A 16,842-nucleotide genomic window follows, 5' to 3' on the forward strand; every position below is an offset into this window, starting at 1 on the left:
GCAATTGACTGCATTGATATTGATATAACAGCTCCACTACTTTCTTTTTTTTTTTTTTAATCAGACTTTGTTAATGTCAACATGAAAGTGCTCTTACAAGAACTTTAAAGCTTTATAATCACACTTAATTTGAATCGGTTATCAACCCCCCTGGAGGATAGCCTGATTTGATGGATTCCAGTGACACACTGTGCATATGTAAATGTAGTTAGTCAGGAAAAAAAAAACATTACATGTGTTTGACTTTCCATAATTATCATGGCTCCTTAGGGAGAGATTTAAATGCTGGTGATTACTTTGTTTGATTACTTATACTCTGTGTTCGTATGCGGCTGGTGTATGTGTGATCGTCCTGGATCTGTAGAGTATTTTATGAGTGCGTGTGACATCAACATCTGTGACATTCTGCACCGCACTGCTTTTCAGCCTTGTTCACATGCACATCAGTCACTTTAGGACCTAAATCAGTTAAAGTTGACAATGATGTATGAGGACATTAACAACAAAATATCCAGGCCAAAATGCAGAGCCTCGACAGAAATCTGCAGATACTTCAGCATTCAAAGAGCTGAGAAAGTTAACTTGTGAAATCTTCATTATCAAAGCCCTCTGAAGTTGCTCCCCTGAAGCCAAGAATTGAAAACCTTTCCTACAAGAAATGTTCTCAACAGTCAAGGTGATGTAAGCCTCCACAGTATAAGCCTGCCAAACAGATCTGACTGTTTAGTGTGACTACAGAACAGATTAAAATTTGATGATCCCTTTGGTAAAAAAAATTGGGTCAGCCAGCTTCTCTTTCATCAGACCAGCAACTTTTGATCTCTTCAGACCACCTCATGTATTCACAAACATATGCTGCTGCAGAAATGGCCGCATGTTGTTTTCTCCCTCATTCTCTGGGAAGTGCTTGTGTAAAATCCCACACCTGAGTGTGGAATTGCAGCAACTTCCTAGCCCAGTTGCCTTTAAACCACAATTAAGTTATTAATTGGCTCCAGCAGAAGTAGGATGTGTGCAAAACATCGGCCTTTTCTTTCCTGATCATTTCAAATCTGTGTTCAGATTCGTGCTGGAGGATTCGAGTACTCCCCTGGAACTCTTCATATCTACTCCGACAGCCTGCTCACGCTTCCTGCCATCATTGGTATTGGAGGGGGAGGCGGCCTGCTCCTGCTGGTCATCATTGCCGTGCTGATAGCCTATAAAAGGAAGTCGAGAGACGCAGACCGCACCCTGAAACGCCTGCAGCTCCAAATGGACAACCTGGAGTCGAGAGTCGCCCTGGAGTGTAAAGAAGGTAGGCAATGAAAACGGTGTGGTTACTGGAACTGTATCGATATACAATCTGGGAGAAATGAGTAATAACATTAATAAATGGGCGTTTTATTGTCTAAAGATTCAGTTTTTCATCAGTAGAAATTATTAGAAACAGTTCAACTTTCCAAAGAGCTTTTAAAAAGAATAACTGAACTTAAAACAAACAGGAAGGGAAGTCTTAACCAAGGCTACTGTCACATCCCACAAATCTGAAGAAAGCGATCTGAATCTAGTTTGATGGGCTTCTACTTCATGCTTGCTCCACCTCCACCAACCTTCCAGAAAATGTATCTGGTTGTTTGAAATTAAATTTTGCTGACGAACCGCCAAACAAAACTGTATAAACTGACCTTCCTAAATTATCGTTCATGCTGCGAGTGTTGCTAATTAGAAAAGGTGTTTAATGAATGGGGTTACATTTTGGTAATTGGATATATCCACTCTCATTAATAGTTACTGCATATGAAAAGAAAACATGCAGTTTTTCCAGTTAATATGAGGATGGAACTCGCTGCTGGTTAGAAAAAAGACTTAAATTAGAGGGGAACGGCTCGCCTGGCCTAATACAAATTCAACTAAATGTGCCAAAGAGCATTTATGCCGTAAATCTTTACAGAATAAGGCACCAGTCAGCCACGCCACTAAATCTACTAACCGATAAAGTAACTTCTCCTCTTCTTCTGTTGGATAATTCTGCATCCCACCATTCACCCGGAAGCTACTGTGAAACTTACCACCCACCTAAACGTTTCTGCAGACCCGTCGCAGCTCTGCAGAAGCAGACTTCCCTCAGACAGAACCGCATCCCAGAACAAGACAAATTCTTCATCCCAATTCCTCCTTTGACCTACCGCTACTTTTCGAAGAGATAAGACACCCCTTTTTCTTTTGGATATCAGTTCGTAGAGGTCAATCCAAATGGCCTCTAATGACCTGATTAAAGAGCGAGATGACCCCAGCTGCCTGAACCCTAAAAGAAAATGGATATCTTACCCCTGCAAAACTAAGTGGAGGAAGAGAGGATAGGAGAGTCTGAGGAGCTCTCCTATCCAAACTCTGATGGGACCTGATTGTATCAGTGGGTAGCTACTCCACTACTCATATAGTTTAAAGAATCTATCGATTATATCCCAGTACCAGACCCTCCAGGACACTCTGTAATGATCTCTGTCCACAACCTGACTGGCTACAGCCCTTTTGACAGAATAAAGAGGACCTATTCAATATTAAGGGGACGGTCATGACGTTATGGTGCACTGGCATACACAAATATCTTGTTTGTTTAATTCTGGGAGGGGTGAATCCACATACAGTTGTGTACATTTTAAAGCAAAAACAGGTTTTTAGGGTATTCCAATTTGATTAAAAGTTGTGCTTCTCAGCTGCAGTAAAACAACTCGCCTGGCTGGTAAACCCCATCACAATGGTTGCATTGACTCAAACGTAGGGTTCCCGTGCGGGGACGGTTGAAACACTGCAACAGGACAGCCATCGGTGCAGCTCGAAAGGCAGATGACAGCCTGCTTTTTCTCAATTTTATGCCCAATAACCAGTGAATCCAAATGAAATAGATGCCAGTCACAAATTTGATCAATTACACAATTGGCACACAGAGCACTGCACTCTGTTCATTTAGCCCGCACACACCGGCCGAGTAAATTAGTTTTAAGATCCATCACTGGCAATGACACTGATTTCATTTTGGGAGTCTCCGACTTTGTGAGAGAATGCAGCAATGTGTGATGAAAAGGGGGTTTCATTTACATGATGGTGATATGCAGGTTGAGCAGTGTCAAAGGATATTTCTTTAGACATAACTTTGAAAGGTTTTTTGTTTTTAGATTAATACATACGCCATTATTAATGTGACTGAATGTGCAGAGAGCAAGAGATGCAATCAATTGCTTTTGGATGATGTGATCATCATTAACAACAGGATGTCTGCAGGGTATTTTTACTGAGGCAACAGCATAACTGTCATAGCTGAGTCACTGTGAATAAAAAAAACGGTTGGATTTATGAAAATGTAGAGCTGGCACGCTATTATACATACATAAACAACGGCAACTCGGAGCCGCTTTACTTCGATCCGATGATTCTAGAAATAAAGTCGGGCAAGTCGAGTGCCGCTACATGTTTTCACTTCCAGGTGAAACTGCTATGATTCACAGGTGGCTGATGAATTAGCAGAAAGTGCCTTCGTAACACGTCGCTCCCAGTGTAGCTCTAAAGCTCCTTGGTATAGATTTTTGACTCTATTTGAGTGATGCACACCCATTTTGATTTTCGATGGTGCTGTCAAACATGTTATTACTCCGTCTGTGCCTCCGATGGAGTTTTTAACAGTTAATTGCTATGAAAACAGAGAGAGCATACACTGTGTGTGAGGGTAGGTAGAATGAGAGGCTGTATGAGGTTGGGGTAAGAAGGGAATTGCTTGCAGAGATAAGAGAGGTAAATGACATAGAGTATGAGGAAAGCATTTTAGCAGCAGAGTGTGGATGACTGATGTAAGGACGGCCCAGATGTTTACACTCAGTATAATGGTACAAGCGCTCACAGACACGATACAAAGTTCTAACATGATCACACACAGTCACAACTCTTAACAGCAGCCAAAGCTGTCAAACAAACAGCCTCAGCTTTTGATTTAAAGCGCTATATTTTTCAGAGTGACTGTTGCATGTACCCAGACTGAGGTGACATTTTCGCAGAAGTGTTCTGACCTTGTCGTTGTGCCTCACTGGGGGGAAGAAAAACAAAGTTGTCTGTCATGTTTTTAAAAGAAATTCGGCTCGGAGCTAAAATCCCTGCTCTTTCCACAATAAAGAGACAGACATCATCCGAGTGAACAGAAATGGAAGTACCCAGTTCTGCAGGGTGTGAAGCATGGCCTTATTCCCACCCAACACTGTACCCCGCCCCGCCTGCTGCACGCCCACCTGGCCTAGTGAGACGAGGCGGCGCTTGTGGGAGGGCCAGCAGCTGAAGGGGGCGGCCCGCTATTAGTGCGATGGCGGATGGTGTGTTTGGTGGTCCTGGGAGTCTTCAGGGGGAAGAGATGTTCAGCCATCCGTGTGAAGCAGACATCACCCCAAACACTGATCCAGGCTCGCTAATTAGCAAGCATGGTTACTTAAACATTGGACATGACAACCGCTGAATGGCAAGTGTGACTTATTTGCTTAGGGTGGGTAATAAAGATTCCGTTGAGATCCTGTAGGACAGTAAAGAAGCTAAGAGAATAATACAAATTGACAACCGAACAAACTCATGGTGAAAGCATCGTTTGCATGATCATCTGTGCAAACTCTGTGCTGTGGCATTTTTACACCTCAGAAACACAGAAATAATTTATTTCTATGCACCACTTATGCCAGTATTTCAAATATCCGACAGGTTCTCCACGTGTGCGTATTCTATTACTTTGTCTTCACTGAACAACTCTCATGTTTCACTTTGGTCGTTGGTCATATTGTACTGCAGCACTTGATGTATGTATGATGTGTGATGTATCAAACCAAACTGCGTGTCCCGATTCTCCCTTTTATCCTTTTTCATCATTCTGAGTACTCCCTTAGTCATTTACTGTTAGCTATACTACAGTGGCTCCTGTTGCTGCAGGAGACATACATGTTTAAACGCAACCGAGCTGAAAATTGGAGCCGAAATACATTTTGTAAAACATCTAATTATTCAAACACCATACCCTGCAGTCGTAAAAAAAAAAAACTCATAGTTAATTTGATTAAAATAAAACCGCAGATGTTCCAAAAACCAAAATTGAAGACTGTAATCTCACTCACTGGTTGTCGCCCGACTGAAATTGGCTCCTCTTCTCAACCAGCATTTTCCTCACCATCCTTCTGTCTTCTGCATGTGACGTTTGGTTGCTGCATTAAAGCAGGCCTACGTGTGTTTTTACCCAGCATTCTTGGTCTTCTATGTTTCCTCTCCTGGTCAACCAAAACATGTTCCCACTTGGCACCATTTTACACCATCACTGCTTTCTGGGCTCAACGGTGTCCAAGAGCATTATTACTGATGTATGTTCTGAAAATGTTAAGGTTGTGCAGCCAGACCATTCTCCAGCTGTGACACAGCGCGGTGGAACTAATTCTGTCCGTGCTCAACAGAGTTAAAGACCGTTTAACAACTTTTAAAACCTTATGTGTTTAAAGAAAAAAGGCATTTATCCTTGTTGCATGGATTTAAGTACTGATTAAGTACTGTATTGGTTTTAAACTATATGGAAGTCCACATGTGAGGTACAATTGTAAAGAGAAGAAAAAAAGTCGAGAATATGAAGCAACCCCATCTAAACCATGTCTCCTCCAGTGTGTAGAGCTTCTTGTCTTCCACTCTTGTCCTCTTCTCCTTCCCTCCTCTTAATTCATCTTTACTTGTCACTTTCATCTTTACTCGTATTTTCCCGTTTTGGCTTTTTCTGTCTGCACCTCTCAGTCATTACAGCTTACGTTCTGAGTCCTCTGAATTTCCTCCTCTGCCATCATGGCATCTTTACATCCTGATCTCTCTCTCTTTTTTTTCCTTCATCTTCTCTGCTTCCTCTCTTTTCTCATCTCTCCCGTGGACCAAACAGTCCAATAACAGCTGGGAGAAATTATGCATGAAAACTCATCCGTCGCTCTCTTAATAATTATCCACTCATGCAATTAATTGACTTTCCTTTCCAGGAACATTGTTTTTTGTCTTGGTTCTGCTTTTTTCTCTCTCCGTTTCTTTTTTTTTTTAATTTATTTTTAACATAGCAGTAAGAAAAACCTAAAAAAAAAAAAAAAGTACACTTTCTTCTTTTTATGTTCCAATTCAGGCTAAATTTACCAAAATGATCAAAGTACAGTTGGCTTACACTGACACGGGTGCAGAACTTGACTTACACCTGTGTGGTGTATGAGGGATGGTCGCCTTCAAACAGCCGATGTATAGATGGTACAGGAAGAACTCTGCAACCCCGACACAGACTTGGTCGAACATGGAGGTATTTTATTGGCCCCTCAGGTCCGTATCAGAATTACAGATTGATGCATCAGATCTGGAGAGATCTTCAAAGCCCAAAAGTCTGTGCAATCTCTGTCTCACTGCGGGTGCCTCTTCCCTTAAGTAAGGTAAAACCTTCCTCTATTTGGTGACCCGAAGCTGCTGCGCGACCCTGGAGGGGCCCGATAGTCAGAATGTAAGATATATATTTGTACATATCCCGTCTGGAGTGCCTTATTCCAAACACGTTCAACTGGGGAGTGTGTTTTTCTCCAACTGTTTGACCATTATTCATCTCCTTCCTGGCCACACTGAACCCGATGCCCTTCTGAAACTCTGTTAAGTGTCACTCACTACACCTGCCTGAATCGCCAGTGAAATATTTATATCATCCATCTATCTATTTGTCTAAATAAAAACAAATTAAAACAAATTACCTAGTAAAGTAGACCATAATCAACTAGTTGACTGCAGTTACAGTATACTTCTTGGTTTACTTTCATATATTAAAACATCGGGTCAAAATCCAGGAGCATTTATCACTACTTTTTCACAGTATAGTTGCAGTACAACTAGTCACAAATGAGTTTTCTTCTCATAGGATTTTAATACACTTCAAGCTATATTTTTATAAACTGAAGAAAGGGCCAATTCAGTCTCATTGATTACTGACAAACTTTACCTACATTTATACTACTGGTACACCGATGTTCACAGGTTATTCATTAAAAGTTTAATTTAGGAATATGCCTGATCTCTACCTACGTATAAAAGAAACTTAAACCGTACGGTTTTCAGTCACACACAATCAAGTTCTTTAACACTGATTTGTTGTTCTGATTTATTATATTTCTATCCTAGTATTCACTCACTTCTCTTTCTTGTTGGTGTTGTGGTCCTCATTAATTGCCTTTGTGGGCCTCTTTCTTCATCAGTGCTGACCTTTATCTCGCAGCCCTTCTATCTTGCTGTTTTATAAGACCCAGACACTTTATCTGAAATTATTCTGTCTGCCTTCTCTTCCCTTTTTGTCTCCATCAGGTTCTTCATCTTCCTTGTGCATATTTAGTATGCAGTGCTGTCACTTGACTGCCATACATTTTAACCATGTTTTTTTTAATTTTACTCTCTGAGGTGCTCTATTTATTTCACCTGGCTTTTGTTCTCTGGATTTTTTTTTTTTTTTGATTGGGGAAAAAAGTATCTTTGAGAGTGTTAAAGCTCCCATGAAGCAGCCAACACAGTCCTATTTGTCTCTGCATATTTACAGATTCCCTGTAACAGGGAAACGGTGAACAAGTTAGTGAGGCTGCCCTTCCTCCCAAGAAGCCCATCTTCACTGATTGGTCAACTCCAGTGGACTGACCCCAGCCACTATTATGCGTCAAAAAGCATTTAATTGGATACAAAATCATACAAAATAAAGATTCTTAAAACTGGACTTCCACACCCAGACGATGCAGTTGGGGAATCTCTTCGCTTCTTCTTGTAAAAACAGTCGAGCATACGTGTATATTGATGCAGCTGAATTTCTAACAAAGCCGCTCTCATTCACATATTTTTCTTTTTCTGTTGTCATAAGAAACTGAGACTGAAAATCAGCCCAGTAAGACCACAGGTCAACTCCCAGCCGCCACCCTGCTCTAAGAATGTCCAGATTTTATAACTGCAGCATCATCTGACAAAATCAAAATCCACAACTTTTTTTTTTTCCTTGTCCTGTCCAGAATTATGGCAGCAGAATTGTAATCTGAATACCGTTTATGCCAAACACATTTGCTATGCCAAGGGAAGCTTTATGAATGTAAAGCTCCCTTTGATGCCCATCAACTCCTTATTTATTCATTTATTTTTGTTACAATACTTAACATGTGATAGTGCCGAACCGGACCGGGGGACAGAGAGAGAGGGAGAGCGAAGAAGGGAAAAAAGGAACAGAAATATGGAGAGACAAACAACATAGAAAAAATGAAAAATCAGACAACCAGCTTCTCCACCTGTAAAAACAAAACTGAAGACAATCCACGGCTTTTATGGGGAATCCAGCCTTAGAAGCACCAGGAGCACCTGTAGGCAGACAAACAAAACAAACAAAAAAGCACAAGCAGCAGCAATCATATATAATACCACTGTGGATACAGATGACCTTAAACCACAGGACAACACAACATCCACAACATTGATGCAGTGAATCAATCTGAATTTACATGTTTGATTATTCCCCACAGAGAAAGTTGGAGTATTCCACAGTACCTCAGTTGGTAACTAGACTCTCCTTCTGTGTTTGTATACTGAGAGAAGGACTGTGGCTCAGCGGTGCTCTATAAGTTGGGTTTATTCAGTGGTCTGCTAACAGAGCTTATTAAGACATGACAGAATTATCAAACTGATTATTTAAAACTTTGTGTTTTGTTTTGTTTTTTCCATAGCATTTGCAGAGCTTCAGACGGACATCCACGAGTTGACCCAGGAGTTGGATGGAGCGGGGATTCCCTTCCTGGACTATCGGACTTATGCGATGAGGGTCCTGTTCCCTGGGATAGAGGACCACCCTGTGCTCAAGGAGATGGAGGTACGGGTCAGTACACCATCAACCAAACTTGAAACTAAAATAAACTAACAAAAAATAATCAAAAGAGCCAACTACTTGGAGGCTTTACTAATCAACTAACAAACAACCTCGAAACAGACAGTCGCAGCATGTTGTTCCTAGAAGTATTTTGAATGTTTTATGTACTGTAATACATAAAAAGTGTCCCTGTGGACTTACTGCTTAATACTTCTATAGCCATTATTCCTTGATGGGCTTCATCAAAAGGCAAGGCAAGTTTATTTGTACAGCACAATTCAGCAACAAGGTGATTCAAAGTGCTTTACAGAGACATTAAAACAGTAGAAATAAAAAGCATGATTTAAATTTTAAAGAAAAAAGAACAATAGATAAAATCAGTAGTTAAAATGTGATTAAGTTTTGAAACTCAAGCTTCAGATTTGGAGCTTTATTCAAATGCAGCTGAAAATAGGTGTGTCTTCAGCCTGGACTTAAACACACTGAGTGTTTCAGCTGATCTGAGGCTTTCTGGGAGTTTGTTCCAGACATGTGGAGCATAGAAGCTGAACGCAGCTTCTCCATGTCTGGTTCTGACTCTGGGAACTGATAAAAAGACCGGATCCAGATGAGCTGAGGGGTCTGGAAGGTTCATACTGGGTCAGGATCTCACTCATGTATTCTGGTCCTGGACCATTCAGAGCTTTATAGACCTGCATCGAGACTTTAAAGTCTATCCTCTGATGGACAGGCAGCCGGTGTAAAGACCTCAGAGCTGGACTGATGCGGTCCACTTTCAGCAGGTTTTTTAAATAAATAAATAAATAAATAAGATGGAACACATGAACTCAAAATGCGGTTCATCTCAAAGCAATCACACAAGCCATATTTTACCCATATTCATCCCCATCACAATGAATACAACAAATATTCAAATCAAAGGCCCCTGGGTAATCATCGGTAGTTAGGTCTCATCAGGAAACACACTCAACATATTCTCTATTCTTTCAACAAGTTTGAAATCACTGAAACAAATTATATACGGCAATAAGAAAAGGGCACATAGCAAAGAGAAAGAGAAGGTTAGGAAGAGCAGCAGAGAAGGAAAATAAGAAGATTCAGGGTTACAAGCAAAGCTGCTTGCATTGTGCATCACTGTTAACTTCCTAATTGAGCCGGTACATACAATCACCTTGCCGGCACAGCTGAATGAAGATGGTGCATCTGATTTCTAAAGGCATTATACTACTGCGACCAAGGGAAGTAGAATAAATAGTATGTCTCCATAAACTATTCTCCTCCAAAGCTAAAAACCACGGAGCCAAGTTTGTAATCAGCAGTATCATTAAGATGTAGAATCTGGTGCTGCTCCATTGACTTTGATTGGAGCAGTGACTTTTGGAGTCGAGGAATAATTTGTTTGACCTTTTACATCTTAATTTAATCACTCTAATCCAGAAGTGGATTTATATTCTTAGAAGAAGAAAAAAAAGCCCTCTGGGTGGTCTCCTGACTGTCATTTGTGCCTTTTTTTATTCATTCTTAGAGATTCATTGTCACTTCCTTTTTTTTTTTTTTTAAAGCCCCCTGTGGCTTTCAGATGAGACTATTAAGCTTAAGATGACTGATAATGCAAACTTTGGATGAATACATATTTAGTTGGAGAGTTTTTTCAATCTTCTTGCAATCAAAACATTTTCAAAGTGACAAAACAGCATTGGACAGGACACATGCAGTAATTTTAGCAACAGTCATACAGATATTTTACAAGAACAGATCATTTGTTTTGGCTTCACATACATGAGTCCCTTAGTGACTGTATAACTCCACAGAGGAAGGAAAAGAGAATTCTTCATCCACATTGACTTCTAATTTTTAAAGTTTTCATGCCTATCCATCCATAACTTTTTAAACATTGTTTAACAAACCTTTGTCAATCATACATTCTCCTTGGCAGTGGTAGAAATCTCCCTATCCCAGTGCAGATAGAGGAGACTTAATTATAGCTCTTTTAGATTTTTTTTTTTTTTTTTTAGATACTCTTGATTACAGCATCCTCCTATATCACTTGGAGTCAAAGGCAGGAATTAAGGATTTGCTCTTAACTTATTACGCTCGTATGTCTTCAGCAGAACCATCTCGGTCACTGTCAATAACTTTACCTCCTCTGTGGTTAACTTGTGGCGTTCCACAGGGCTCAGTCCTTTGCCCCCCTTCTGTTCTCTGTTGATATCCTATCTCTTGACCAGCTTGTTCAAACCATAATGTACATAACTGTTTTTACACTGATGACACTCTCCTGTACATGCTTATAATGGCCACGGACCCGGAGGCTCTGCGAATCTTACAGCTTGTTTTTTTTCTGACTTTGAATCCTGGATGGCTCAGAATCTGCTTAAATTTAATGGAAAATAATTCTGTTTGGTATCTCAAATTCTTTCCATCCTCTTGGTTCTAACCTTGGCAGTCGTTCAAATCACTCAGGCTGCTAAGAATCTTCAGCCAATATTGATTTTAACCTTGGTTTTGATTATTAAATTCTTTCAACTCCTAACTTTCAAAAAGCGACGCGAGCGTTTGTCTATTCTCACCGTGACTATTTTAACTTCAGTCAGGTACCAGTTGGGGCTCATGTCATCATCTCCAATTGGTTACAAAAGCTGCAGGTAGACTCATTACAGGACAAAAAGGCATGTTGTATCATGCATTTTCCATTGGAGCCCTCATCTTAGGAAAGTCTTTGCTCACTTAAGTCAGACACACCAAGTCTGTAGCTTCTTTGCATCTGTGCCTTCAAATCCCTCATTAACTTTATTTTTTTGGCAACATCTGATACATTTATCCGCATTTTCTAACTCACTTTATTCCTCCTTGTAAAGCCCTTTATAACATTACATAACATTATTAAGATTATTCTGCAGCCCCCCCACAAATTCTACAAATTCTAATAATTACTGTAATAATAATAATAATAGTAATTATTTTGTATCTGAAATGATTAATTGGATTATTTTCACCTCTTTCTTTGCCTAGTCCTTACATGATCTCAGAAAGGTGTTTTTTGAGGGATTTCTGTTTACACATAACTATCATTCAGCTAAATACAGACACAAGCTTCTAGATTTATTATTCATGCCTCAGCAGTGTGTGTCATTGTAGCCGTTATGGGATTGAACTTCATTAATTCAAGCTGATATTATCAGGTACAATGAGAGGTTTTTTTTGTTTTTATTTAATAATCAGTGTGATCAAAGGGAATCCAGATCCTTATCCAGACAGATTTTTTTCAACGCTTGTATGCTTGTACCTCACTTTGGTCTGCACAAGGTTTTTTTAAAGTAATTGTTTTTGATCTTTTTGATTGCGTCATATGTTCCCTCAGAATTAAGACCTTTCTCCTCACGTCACTGTAGGGATAATTCTACAAACAGTCTTGATATTAAAGGAATGAAATATCAATATTGACAGACACAACACACAATATAATAGGTGAAATGATCTCAGCTGAAAAGGTATTCATTTCAGATAAGTTTTTGCACAGTTTTTACCTTTTATTTTTGAGTATAGGTCAATGACACAGAGCCAGAGACTGATTGGAGTGTGATCAACCAATCAGCCCTTTGTTTGTACTTACACGTGCAGGTATTATGGTTGGTGGTGTGATATGTGTTGTGTGTATTTAGGGCCTTTTATATCTTGACAGAGTTCAACTTTAAATGTCTGCAATTCACAAGGTACTCTAACAATTTCGGCAGTTTTCCTCAACGTGGCGCTTAATTTTTCTGTGTCAGAGGATATTTGCATGAAGTTAAGCCTTTCTCAATTATTCCCTACACTGCTGCTGGGTGTTTGAGTCTGCCGAGCTGCAAATCCACATCTCATTTGCTCATGTGAAAACACCTAAAGTGGTTCTAAAACGTCTTACTTTCTCAGTCTTTACTTTATGCAGGTCAAAACTAATATGTGCTGTACAGTTTTTTTAAGGTATAGCATCTGTAAAAGATCAAGATGTCAGCTACAGATGCGGTCCTCTACAGTCTCTAAAGTATGAATACACGTTCAATTTAAATGTCAGGTAACGATTGCTTATATAACTTATCATTATGTCCATACTTCCTTACTCGTATCTCTGTATTTCCCCCAGGGATTGCTAGTTAATCCAATGGCCTGGGCACACAAGTGCAGCTAGCTTTATTGCTCTGTGTGACTGCTCTATCCCCTTAGCTGGACAGCCACACTACACATGCACACACATATGCAGCTCTGTGAACATACCTTTTTTGAATCTGTCTAAAAAAATGAGGTGAAAACTAAATGCAGCATCCACATGCATCTCCGTCTGTCTCCTTCTCATCTCATTCTGCCTTGCTCACACACATCACACTCGTTATCCACCCCGGAGGGCCCAGGAATCTCATTTAGCACTTTAGAAAGAGGTCCAGACACTTTATTATAGCGTGTCAAAAGAGAGGGAGAGCAAGAGACTACAGCGGCACAAATAGATTAAAAACCAAACGCGTATTTGTATGTGTAAGAGAGACACAAAGAGAAAGGGGAGGAGAAAAATGAAATGAGGGGAAAGAGCGGCGGTGTGAGACGGTCAACAATGAGCGCGAGAGGAAGAATCAGAGCAGTGAAGAAGATGGAGCGAGTGAATGACACGCGGTTGTCTCCAGGGGGTTTAGTGTGTTGTTGATAAGTAGTGACAGGTGCCAGCCAGTGGAACAAGCAGGGTGCACCTCTGTCACCAACCCTGACACACATGCACACACACAGAGTCCTGTAATGCCCCAATGCCTCTTCCCTTTTTACACACTTCTCTCCTTCTTCCCTCTTTGTTTCACTGAAGGATCTTTGGCATTCCAAACTGGTTTAGATCAGTCTGATTAGACATTTTTAGAAAGTCTCTAAAACAAAAAAAGCCAGAGTTCACAGTCGCAACAGCTTGTTAAAGTATTACTCATTCAGCCAAATAGCAAATGTGACGGGAGCCTCGTACCAAACAAAGGAAGCCCAGACAGCTAAAAGCGTGTGTGCATCTTCGGCAGGACTGACAATTAAAATCCATGTCTTGTCGATATTTATCTAGAGGAAGCTTTGAGCCGTTCACCACCTGATGTCACAAAGACGGTCATGTCAAGTTGTCTGCTAAAATCATTTGAGTGGAAACACATCGCGCAGCAGGCGAGGGAGTAGCCAATCAGCTACACCTCGCTGTTTAACAAGCCTGTCTCACCTCATCATACAGTGAAGAGAAACGCCCGCTGGCCGACACGCTCATAATCACGCCTCGCTTGGAGTGGGTCATCGTTTTATTATAGACTGAATACTGTATTTGTTTTTATGTTGCGTGAAATCTTTAGTGTTTCGGAATTGATTGGATTCTGTTTCCGTGATTACTCAAAATGTTTCAGGATGAAAAGTTATTCTGGTTGCGGCTGCTTTCACCGGGCAAGAAAAAGAATTCTGAATGATGACTTGTTTAGACGTGTAAAAATGCTAAGTTTAAATGACACGTTCGATTGATATTTCTACAACAACAAAAAAGGTTTAGTTCATTCAGTGTAAATTCGGTGACGGGCAGGGTAGAGAATCACTTTCTGAGCTGATACTGGCCTTTTCACTCGATTCTGTTAGCACACAGCTAATAATGTGTTGTCGAATGCTAACAACAGATAAACCTAGTTCCCGATTACCAGCCCTGAGGAGTTGTTAATGGGTTTGATTTTCTTAGGTTTGTTACCAACGAATCCCTGACGGTTTAAACCTGTGATCTGGAGACACTCTTTGGACTGAAGTGCTCATCCATGGTGCTGATTGTTTGTTTCACTTATGATATGTCTTCCATCATATAAAATACACCACATGAACTCGTTAGAAAAGGTTGGTTGATTTGAGTTATTTATTTATATTTTTACCAGAGGAAGCAGAGCTTTTATTTATTTATTTTTTTCTCTCCATGGGTTGAAAATGCAGGAATGATAAGAAGAACATGTGTTTCAATGAGGCGGCAGCTCGGAGAGGCAATCCTCTGTTGACTTGTCCTTGTAGTAACTTTGATTCATATGGAAATCTGAGGATTGTAAAAGACCCGTTAAAGGCCTTACTCGTAAAAGAAAAAGAAAGAAAAAATATCATGAGGTGGAAAACTGTTAATACGCTTAAAGTGTTGTAACTCTGTCTGTCTGTCTGTCACTGTGTCTTTCTGCAGGTCCAGGCAAATGTAGAGAAGGCGCTCACACTGTTCGGCCAGCTGCTGACCAAGAAGCACTTCTTACTGACATTCATACGAACCCTGGAGGCACAGAGGTCTATATTAATTCATTTATTCCATTTCTACATACATTTTTACTGTCTTTTATCCTCATTTTAGAAATTAATACTGTTGCTGCATATTTGAATACTTGGGTAATACTTTTCAGGCAAAATGAGGAAATCTTACAACTTGTTTTTTTTCTGACTTTGAATCCTGGATGGCTCAGAATCTGCTTAAATTGAATGGCTTCACTGATTTGCCATGAGAAAATTTACTTTTACTCGCTTTTAGTTCTACAGATATGAAATACTGTGCCTTCTTGTGGATAAAGACTAATTTAAATCAAATCCCTGTAAAGCATTTAACTAAATGATTTATAGCACAATAAAGTTAGAGATTATTAATGAAGCGTAGTGTCAACAATGTTAAATAAATGAGAGATTAATGGTGCACATGTTCTAAGAGAAAAAGCTTCAAATGAGACTCAACAGAAGGTGGGCGTAGCATTTGTAAAGTATTTATGTTGGCGTTTTTTAAAAGTTTTAATGTTCTTCCAGGTCATTTTCTATGAGGGATCGGGGCAACGTTGCATCTCTGATCATGACAGCCCTGCAGGGGGAGATGGAGTACGCAACTGGGGTCCTGAAACAGCTGCTCTCTGACTTGATAGACAGAAACTTGGAGAGCAAAAACCATCCCAAACTGCTGCTGAGGAGGTGAGGAAAGGAGGATTGAACTGATTGAATTACAGTATAAAACCTTATGCACCGTGTTTGTTCAGTTGTTGAGTGTGTTCTTAGATTTTCTAGTTTAATTTTTTAATTAATTTGAGAATTTCTAAACTCAAGTTCTTCTAACTCGAAGCCTTTAATGAACGCATCACCACTGTGTCAACTAAAATCATCAAATTCATTTTCCAATTAGGGAAGATGAGCTTAATAACAGACTTCCTAGCATTGTTTGAAGATGGAAACTTGTACTTTGATACTTTTCTTTTATAGTACAAAACAGACACTGTGGGAATTTTAATGCACATTTAGTCACAGTTGGCTTCTCGACTGATGATAAAAAACAAATTTAACTTCTACTATCCACCATCAGAACTTTTTCCTTTAGTTAGGCAGTGAACTTGAAGCAATTAATTTTGTATTACATTATCATCAACTTTCAGCAAATGAATCGACTTTATTTATGGTAACTAACATTCTGTTCTTGTACTTTTAAGTGAAATTAGCTTAGAATATTTCACTATGAATGTAACTGTTGAGCTGACAAAACATTCATCAAATCCATGTTTTTTTTGTGATTATAATTTTTATTTGCACTGTCAGAAGAATACGTACAAGCAAGATATGGCTTAATAGTGCGCACAAGAATCAACAAAAACAAAACAAAGGCAGATCAATTAAAAGGGAAGAAAAAGAAAAAAAGAAAAAAAACTAGCAGGGACATAATACCTTAATTTACCTTAATACCTTCCTTAATTCTTGAGCAAAGTCCCTTCCATGCATTTACTGTAGATAAACTGGCGTTGTTCAGTCGAGCTGTGGTCTCCTCCAATGATGCAATGTCCAGTAAGGATCTGATCCAGTAACATTTTGCACTAATATCAGGTTTGAACCACAGCTGGAAGATTGTCTTTTTGGCAGCTGTGAAGCCAGCAAACACCAGACGTTTTTCACGTAGAGAGAGCTCAAGTGTGGAATCATCATTCAATAAA

The 16,842-nt window shown here is 39.8% G+C and overlaps 1 protein-coding gene across 2 annotated transcripts in view; it reads left to right on the plus strand.

Annotated features, from left to right (window-relative positions):
• LOC142390569 (plexin-A1-like) overlaps positions 1-16,842 on the plus strand; it is a 234,820-nt gene that overhangs the window by 194,813 nt on the left and 23,165 nt on the right. The window contains exons 19-22 of one of the 2 annotated variants that reach the window (XM_075476108.1): positions 1,063-1,297; positions 8,748-8,896; positions 15,078-15,175; positions 15,680-15,838. In XM_075476108.1, the coding sequence (XP_075332223.1) occupies positions 1,063-1,297; positions 8,748-8,896; positions 15,078-15,175; positions 15,680-15,838 (641 nt within the window). The remainder of the gene's footprint in view (positions 1-1,062; positions 1,298-8,747; positions 8,897-15,077; positions 15,176-15,679; positions 15,839-16,842) is intronic. The other variant, XM_075476109.1, reaches the window with a different exon arrangement.

This window comes from Odontesthes bonariensis, chromosome 10 (assembly GCF_027942865.1).
Source record: "Odontesthes bonariensis isolate fOdoBon6 chromosome 10, fOdoBon6.hap1, whole genome shotgun sequence".
Classification (NCBI taxonomy): domain Eukaryota; kingdom Metazoa; phylum Chordata; class Actinopteri; order Atheriniformes; family Atherinopsidae; genus Odontesthes; species Odontesthes bonariensis.